This window comes from Lolium rigidum, chromosome 2 (genome assembly GCF_022539505.1).
Source record: "Lolium rigidum isolate FL_2022 chromosome 2, APGP_CSIRO_Lrig_0.1, whole genome shotgun sequence".
NCBI classification, from domain to species: Eukaryota; Viridiplantae; Streptophyta; class Magnoliopsida; order Poales; family Poaceae; genus Lolium; species Lolium rigidum.
This window is the reverse complement of record NC_061509.1, coordinates 169,746,038-169,755,662: the sequence shown is the minus strand read 5'-3', so window position 1 is coordinate 169,755,662 and position 9,625 is coordinate 169,746,038. Positions and strand designations below refer to the sequence as shown.

The window sequence follows — 9,625 nt, the reverse complement described above, 5'->3', positions numbered from 1 at the left end:
CCCTACGGCTTTACGGGCCGTCCATTGGATGCTGAACGCCCCCCAGATATGTCCTGTGCGTGCGTGATGGAGCTGGGCCTAGCTAGCGAGCTTGGACAGTTGCGCTGGCCGATCTCCACCGTCCGTGCTCCCATCGACGGTGCATGGAAAGCCCACCACCTGGGGCGTAGCCATTACAAATGGAGGTGGTGCCCCTCGCTTTCGTCCTCCTCCCTCCCCCACCATCGTCGGAAAATAAAAGGACTCACCTTTAGTCATGTCACCTCTCACTCTCACCTCGCACGCAACAGTGTCTGCCTCCTTTCCCCCTCTTCCATCTGAAAGCCCTAAACAGTCCCAATCCCTGTACCTCGCTCCCCAGCTCTCACTCGCTTCACAGATCCCCCTTTTTTTGGCCAAACAATCCATCCATCGCCACCTGCAGCCCCTCCTAAAAATAGCGGCAGCAGCATGCCATTGCAATCCCCTCAAGCCTATTCTAGCACATGAAGGAGGTTTCTTGTTGGAGCAACAAGGGCTGGCCAGCTGCAGCAGGAGCAGCCCAGGTCGTCAGATTAATGGACCTGTGAGTAACAGCAACTACCACTACATACTCAGCAGAGGTAAGTGGCGAAAGAAGCTAATGTCCGCGTTATCTTTTTTTTTCTCGGACTTATTCCTAGCTATATATCCGTCTGTTCCACCCCCTCTGCAGATTCTCAAGCCAGCTTCTTCACCGCCCTCCGTAGCTGTTGTTGCTGCTGGCTGCATCTTCTCCGCAGCCGGCCCTGAAACCGGCGCCACTGCCGTCGCCGTGGCAACAGAAATCTTCCGCCGCCGACAGCACCAAAGGTATATATATTTGTAAGCTTATGTATAACCACCGATGCCCCTTCTGGTAAAAGAATCCGGCCGTTTCCCACATGTGTATATATCTACATCCATATCCTAGTGTATTGGTTGGTATAGAACTATAGATACATCCCTTTCAGACACACGAGCACAAATCCAAGGGAGAGAGAGGGAGGGCTGCAAAAGCACCAACTCCAAATTAGATGGATCTATCTCCACGCGCCTCAAATACGCACGCAATCATCATCACTTCATCTTTCATTGACATTCTCTGGTGTACTAAAATGGTTGAGCTTGTGTTTCTTGGTCGCCAGATTGATCCATGGACCTGCCGCCCAACCCCGAGAGCCCAACTGCCCCGGGAGGCAGCGGCGGCGCCGGCGGATCGGGCGGCGGTGGCGGCACGCCGCAGTCGACGACGCCAAGCCGGTACGAGGCACAGAAGAGGCGTGACTGGAACACGTTCGGGCAGTACCTGCGGAACCACCGCCCCCCGCTGAGCCTGGCGCAGTGCAGCGGCGCGCACGTGCTGGAGTTCCTGCGCTACCTGGACCAGTTCGGCAAGACCAAGGTGCACATGCCGTCGTGCGCCTTCTTCGGCCACCCGAACCCGCCGGCGCCCTGCCCGTGCCCGCTGCGCCAGGCCTGGGGCAGCCTCGACGCGCTCGTCGGGCGCCTCCGCGCGGCATTTGAGGAGCACGGTGGCCGCCCGGAGTCCAACCCTTTTGCGGCACGCGCGGTCCGCCTCTTCCTCCGCGAGGTCCGCGAGCACCAGGCCCGTGCGCGCGGCGTCAGCTACGAGAAGAAGAAGCGCAAGAAACCGGCGCCTGGTGGAGACGCAGGCACCAGTGGAAGCGGCAGCAGCCACCAGCCTCCACCCCCGCCGCCGCCTGCTGCCGGCGCGGTCTGCTGAGGAGGACGAGGACCTAGTACACCTACGTACGTGCGCACGTGCCCATTTGGTTGGTATGCCGGACTGATGAGCATATTTTATGTAGGTTTCGATCGATTAATTGCTTTGTGCATGCATGCATTGTTTGTTACTACCATTCTGCCGGGCTTATTAAGATCTAGATGATATTCAGACCCTTAATTATTCATTTTGCTACTTACTGTATTTGCTTCTGCTTTCATACTACCAAGCTCTCTTTATCGAAAAAAATACTACCAAGCTCTCTCTCGCTTATTTTGTGTTTCTTTTGGGAGAGACTGGTACTTTATTGATCAAGAATTAGTTGTCAGTTGTAGTCCATTTGCAACTCCGAGCCAATATGAATCACTCTGCAAATCAAATGGTTAAGTTTTTTTTAAATCCGTTTGAAAATAAGAAAATCTCAGTTGCAAGCCAGCTGCAACTCATATGATGCACAAGTTATGCATCAAATGTAACTCTCCTAAAGTCGACCGATCTCTAAGCCAATTTCGGTCGACCCAGAAATAGCAGAACCCTAATTTTTTTTCTTGGAAGTAAGTGAATTCCAGTGGCTCTCTCTCCTGATCGCCCCCACCCATACCTTTCTTAATTACTTCTCACTGCTCATGATGTGTACAAAAATGGTTCGTACCAAGTCCCTGTAAGTCTAGAGAGATAGTCTGCTCATGTGTTTAAGCGACTCACAATCGATCGGTGAGGTGCATTGCAGCTGCTGATCCCTCTCCTGTTTCTTGTGCCAGCGGATCTACATGCACACGTACAGCAGCCTGACGACGTGCACCGTACCTGTTGTCAAATCCAATCCATTAATTTATTTTTGAGTCAAACCAAAGGACTTATTTTCGCCACACATATGTGATATGTCTCTCTTGGCGTTGGGTTCCTCATATTCTGATCCCTGTTGTGTTCAGCTTCCTTTTTCCTGGTATTTCCGGCGCCGCACTGCACCAGCAATGATCGATCGAGCTCCGGGCCGGCGAGCGCACGGCCGGGCACTGCACCGTGCGCGACGGTGGCAGGCATACAACTCGCAAGGACGGCGAGTACTGTGGTTCCTCTGGCGCATGCAGCTGCCTGCCGGTTCGCTAGCTGTCTACATGATGCTCCAGATCGGGTCAAACCGCCGAATAGTTGCATATGTACCTCCCGTCCTTCTCTGCGTAGTAAACCGTAATACCGTATACTACTGGGGCTTGAAGCCAAATAGGGAGATAGTACATTGGTCGACTGTTCTTGCCTACATCTCTTGCCAAATTGCATTAATTCGGTGATCTCTTCGTACCGTCCTCTTCCCAGATTTCACTGCTTGCTTTGCTTAGCAGGCCAGTACCTCATTTCATGCATCAAGAAACTAGTTTGCAAAACGTTCTATAAATAGTTATATACACTTGTATATATCTAGTCTAGATTTATAACTGTTAGAGTAAACTAATTAGTAGTTTTTTAGAATCAACTAATTATTAGTTGTATAAATCAGTATGCATGGTGATTCCATCTCGGTCTCTATCTAGCGTGGATCAAATAAAATTTCGAGGTCACACCACTTTTCGAAAAACTAGTTCAGTTTTTTGAACTAAAGATGGTTAAGGGTACTTGCATCTCTATTTCGATTGATTCGATTCTACAATGCATTAATAACTTGATCAACACCTGGTTTTGACAATTCACTAAAAAATGTCACTTTCTCCCAAAACTCTGAACTTCTAAACTCCTACAAAAGGTAAAGTTGCAATATGCTAATTATTACGGTTTCTATGAGTGCAGATTGCTTCTAAAATTCATAGTATGATAGCGCATGAGTATCTATTACTTTCGATCTTGTTTGTGTACCTTGAATTCTTAATTTTTTGTTCTAACAATGGTTAGCTAAACTACTGAGGTGTATGATTATTCTGGAATGCATGTGCAAGCTAGGTCACCCATCAATTGGTGTCATAAAGAAATGTGGAAAATATGAAATTTTGAAACAACAAATTATACAATGTATAAAAGTGCAATTATGTTATGTATGTCATACATTCGAATATGAATATATTGGAACATATATAGTTCGTATTTATTGGGAGCAACTTTTTTTTATAAAAAAAGTACCACAATCCTATGTAGATGTACATAGGTGGTTGGATGTCAATAAGATGGGAAGAATAGCATAAAATTAAGTTCTACTTGGTTTTGTTGATTTGTTATAGAAAATAGGTTACAATGTGAACAATGATATGCATGGGTACCATATGACATGTAACAGTGTTACTATGTCAACTCTAATATTGAGCATATTAGGTCTAGAGGGAACTCTAATGTGAAATTATACTTAATTACTGTGGGAATAGGATAGGATGTTTGGCCAATGCTTATCTTAGGGTTTATAATCTAAGGCTCACGAACCCTTATACTAGCTATTTTGAGGCTATGCTCTTACCGATTTAATAATGGCTTTTCCTTGTTTTGCTTGTTTTTGTTTTTTTTAGATTACTTGTTTGGTTGTTGATATATATAGCATTCTCTGCACATGAAAATATCTGACTTGCATCAAATATGGAAAAAACTATTATTGTTGGCAAACAATTCTTTAATGCATAAAATAAGGCACGAAGTGATGAACGGTATATGAAGCACTATGTGGTTAATATAAATAGCGCAGTTCTTGTTTGAATTATTAACTAAATTTATTTGTAAGGACGGAAATAGTTAATTATTACCTTTGGACGTAAGAAGCTTAGGAGTTTCCAAGAAGAAACTCTATTCAAGTGATCTATGTAGTAGTTCTCAGTGTATGCATAGAACTATCTGTGTCCGGCCATGCATGCATAAAATCTGGAACTGGAAGAACAAGCAACAACCAGTGTGAAATCTGAGAAAATAGCAGTACGAAATTAACTATCGAATCAATGCAGTTTGGCCAGAGCCGACTTCAGTACTACAGTCGACCAATGCACACCTCTTTCTGTTTGACTCACATTTAGCCCAGGACCCAGGTACTTCTACGTACTACCGGGTAAATACAGATGCCAAGGAGTTAATATTTAGCTAAATGTGTAGATCACTTATTAGTATAGATCAGATCATCACAGATGTCTAAAGTTGTGAATCACGTACATTTTACGGAACGGTCACTACTGTGGGTTGGCTATGGGGTGGAGCGCTCCACCTTATAATTATGTGCACCATATAATCGTGTGGGATAGATGATATATCACTCCCGTAAAAGTTTACCGTATGTGGATCATACGCAGACCATTAACAGGTACAAAATCGTCTCCTGTGTTAGACACATCCTTTTTGCTCCCCTCTTACCTTCGAGTTTAAATGTGGCGGCCAAGAGAGGCCTGAGAAATGGGCGTTGTGCCCTTTGTGACGTGGAAGCTAGAGGACGCGGCACATATCTTATTTACATGCTCCCCGGCTAAATTTGCTTGGAGCGTGTTGCGTCTACTGCTAGGGTGCAGTTGGTGCCCGGCAAACTTTGCCCAGTTCTTTGCGATAGAGTCTAGTTTCTCTGGTGGATTTAGACGGATCGTTTGGATGCTTTTTATTGCACAGTCGTGGGCTTTATGGCTGTTCTGTAATAAGTTGGCTACTGAATCTAGGATCATGCGCCACCTAGCTGATGTTATCTTCAAAACCATGCTTTTTCTGCAGCTGTGGCTATCGCTGGCAAGACCGATGGACCGCGGATGGATAAGAGGAATGACCCACGAGCTCAAGCTTCTACATGCCGCAAGCCTGGCGCCTGATGGATAAGCATCAGCCAGCATCGCATCGCTCCATCTATTCTAACTTATGTTTTCGGCTTGTTATCGGGGAGGGTGACCCCTGCTACTTTCCTTTGGTGAAGTTGCATGCCGCAGCATTTGTGTACTCGTTGTTAAATTTGGGGTTTTAATTAATTTATAGTCGGGCAGCTTCTGCCTTTTATTAAATAAAGTGCATCACACACGATTTGCACTTAAAACGTGGGTAGAATTGTAAGCATAAGTTTCACAGAACGAAATTGAATGTAGTGGTCGGGCATTGCACATATAAGACTGAAACGTTTACGCACGGTTTATAAATTTTACCGTTGTCGACACACACTTAAATCATTCCGGGGGCGATTGGAAGACCAAGGGCTATAAGTCCTTTTACAATACAAGTTTCTTGGCAGAGTATTATAGACAAAATATTTATGTGGTAGCTAAAATAAAACGGTTGCATGCAATCATAAGCAAAAGCATTCCTAGACCAATCATGTGCATGTATGATGCCAAAATCATTAAATTAAGATACAACCTAAGAAACAATGCATTGTGGTGTGGTGGATTTAAAAAAAATCTCTACTGCCTAGAATGATGCGTTACAAGACAATGCATTGCGGAAGAACTAAGTGGTCTAATTTGTTGTGGAGTAATGACTATTCTTACCTAATCTCTAGCTAAGTTAATTGTGCGGCTCTTTAAAAATTAATAACTACATTGTCGGGGATAGATATTGTCAACCAGATCAAGTGATGAATCAAGTCTATCTTTCATCTACAAATACAAAGAACAGCTGTTGAACATATGTATACATACATGCATGCACTACTCACATCAATATATGTATGTACTACTTCCTCGATTCACTTTATAAGGCATGCATATAGTTTAATGAAAAAGTTAACCATTAATTTGATAATCAAATTATAAATTTTGTGCCACACAAACTATATTATTGGAAAATTCTTATGAATGCGAATTCAATGGTACGATTCACTTTATAAGGCATGCATATAGTTTAAGAAAAATCTCCATTAATTTGCACTAGTAGAAAACATGTCTTTTGTCCAGCACCCATGAGAGCATTAGTCCCGATTATAAAACAAGCCGGGACCAGTGGGGGGCATTGGTCCCGGTTCGTTATGCGCGTGGCGACCCCACCCTCTAGTCCCGGTTTGTTTGGGGTCTTTGGTCCCGGTTTGTGTTACAAACCGGGACTAAGGGGCTGCAGCAGGGCGTAGCAGGCCGTGTCAGGCCTCGAAACCCTTTGGTCCCGGTTTGCCTTACGAACCAGGACCAAAGGCCTACCCTTTGGTCCCGGTTTGTCTTACCAACCGGGACCAAGTGCCCATCTGCCTACATATACATTGCCACTGCCCAAGTGTGTGCCACACTTAGCCACTTTCCACTTCTTAGCACAAGAGGGGTGAATGTTGCTTTGCCCTCTTCATATACACAAGAGGTGTTCGATGAAATGCATAAGAGGTTTTGCCACTTGAGTTCACACGAAACAAGCCACACTTAACTGTCTTTTTTCTTCTTCATCGAGGTTAACAACTTTATCCTTTCATCTATCATTGATAAAATGCATGTGTATATATATACATCGTTTCACTAATCATGATGTTCTGTAATGGTTTTTGATAAGCTTAATTATATCATGCAGATGAATCGGCAATGAATGTACATTGACCGACGCTTTGACGAGTTCACTTCGGGCCTGGGAAATTTTATCGTCGTGGCTGAGGCAAACAAACATGGTGGCTTTATGTATTGTCCATGTGTTGACTGTAAGAATGTCGTAAATTACTCTTCCTTGAGGACCATTCACAGCCACCTGCTACGGTCCGGTTTCATGCCCTAGTACAATTGTTGGACCAAGCACGGAGAAAGAGGGGTTATGATGGAAGACAATGAAGAAGAAGAGGATGATGACAGCTATCCCATGTTCCCTGAATACGGTGATACTGCAAAGGGGGTTTGTTTTCCATCAGAAGGCAATGAAGACAATGAAGCAGAAGATCAAGAGGCACCAGATGAGCCTAATGATGATCTTGATCGGGCCATTGCTGATGCAAGGAGAGAATGCGAAACTGAAAATGAAAGGTTGAACTTCGACCAGATGTTAGAGGATCACAAAAAAAAATGTTGTACTCAACTTGCGAAGATGGCCAGAAAAAGCTAGCACTACAAGAAAAGTTGCCATGGCCGACGAAGTTGAAGTCGCGCCGTGGTTGCTGGTGCACCATGGCCGACGATTTCGGGCCTCTCCGTGGTGCATGTCAAAACTTTTTTTTCTCGTTTTTTTAGGCCACCTAGCCCGACGAAAGCGGCCAAAACGTCTCCTATGGTGGCCCGAGACGTGGTGCATCGCGAATTCTCGGGTTCGCCGGCCGAGTCAACGCAAATCCGCACCGCCCAGGGATGTAGGGCCCAGATGGCAGCCTCTCCAGCATTGTTTTTTTTTCTCGATCGTGCCATCTCGTTCAACGCTCTCCGATCGAGCCGTTTACGATGCAGGATCATGGGTGCCGCATGTCATCCTCTATGAACCAAAATTCTTTCTATTCTTGGATTTTTTTGACCCCCTGATTTCTAGCTACTTCCTTTTTCTTTTGATCCCGTGCCGCCTTGGAAACGTTGAGACCGCCGGTCGCTAAATGGGACCCGCATGTCATCCTCTATGTGCAATCAACTTTCTTTTCTTGGAGTTTTTTTTGGCACCTCATATTTGGTCACTTGCCTTTTTCTTTCGATCCCCTGCCGCCTCTCAAACGGTGAGACCGTTGCTGCTAAATGGGACCCGCATGTCATCCTCTATGTACTATAAAACTTTCTTTTCTTGGATTTTTTTTTGCACCTCATATTTGGTCACTTGTCTTTTTCTTTCGATCCCGTGCCGCCTCTCAAACGGTGAGACCGCTGCTCCAAAATGGGACCCGCATGTCATCCTCTATGTACTATAAAACTTTCTTTTCTTGAATTATTTTTGGCTCCTGATATTTGGTCACTTGCCTTTTTCTTTCGATCTCATGCCATGTTTGAAACGTTGATGAACCTGCTGGCTCATGGGACCCGCATGTCATCCTCTATGTACAATCAAGTTTCTTTTCTTGAATTATTTTTGGCTCCTGATATTTGGGCACTTGCCTTTTTCTTTCGATCTCATGCCATGTTTGAAACGTTGATGAACCTGCTGGCTCATGGGACCCGCATGTCATCCTCTATGTACAATCAAGTTTCATTTCTTGAATTATTTTTGGCTCCTGATATTTGGTCACTTGCCTTTTTCTTTTGATCTCATGCCACGTTTGAAACATTGAGGAACCTGTTGGCTCATGGGACCCACATGTCATCCTCTATGTGCTATAAAAGTTTATTTTCTTGGATTTTTATTCACCCTCTGATTTTTGGCTATTTCCTTTTTCTTTTGATCCCCTGCCGCCTTGGAAACGTTGAGTAAGCTGCTGACTCATGGGACCCGCATGTCATCCTCTATGTACAATCAACTTTCTTTTTATTTTGATCTCAAGCCGCATTTGAAACGTTGAGACCGCTACTGCTAAATGGGACCCGCATGTCATCCTCTATGTACAATAAATTTTCTTTTCTTGGATTATCTTTGCCTCCTGATATTTTGTCACTTGCCTTTTTCTTTCGATCTCATGCCGCCTTTGAAACGTTGAGTAAGCTGCTGGCTCATGGTTCCCGCATGTCATCCTCTACGAACAATAAAAGTTTCCTTTCTTGGAGTTATTTTTGACCCCTAATTTTTGGCTACTTCCTTTTTCTTTTGATCCCCTACCGCCTTTGAAACGTTGAGGATTCTGTTGGCTCATGGGTCCCACATGTCAACCTCTATGAACAATAAACCTTTCCTTTCTTGGAGTTATTTTGACCTCTAATTTCTGGCTATTTTGCCCTTTTTAAAATCCTGCGTCGCCTTGGAAACGTTGAGGATGCTGCTGCCTCATGGGTCCCGCATGTCATCCTCTACGAACAATAAAAGTTTCCTTTCTTGGAGTTATTTTTGACCCCTAATTTCTGGCTATTTGCCTTTTTCTTTTGATCTCCGCCCCCTTTGAAACGATGAGGACGCTGTTGGCAGGTCGGTCCCACATGTCAT

General features: G+C 44.7%; 1 protein-coding gene across 1 annotated transcript; it reads left to right on the top strand.

The window, feature by feature from the left end:
- The first annotated feature begins 965 nt into the window (after positions 1 to 965).
- LOC124687680 (protein G1-like4) lies at positions 966 to 5,635 on the top strand. The gene is made up of 2 exons (XM_047221441.1): positions 966 to 1,793; positions 5,405 to 5,635. The coding sequence occupies exon 1, from the start codon at positions 1,154 to 1,156 to the stop codon at positions 1,742 to 1,744; it is 591 nt and encodes a 196-aa protein (XP_047077397.1). The 5' UTR covers positions 966 to 1,153; the 3' UTR covers positions 1,745 to 1,793; positions 5,405 to 5,635.
- Positions 5,636 to 9,625: the final 3,990 nt, after the last annotated feature.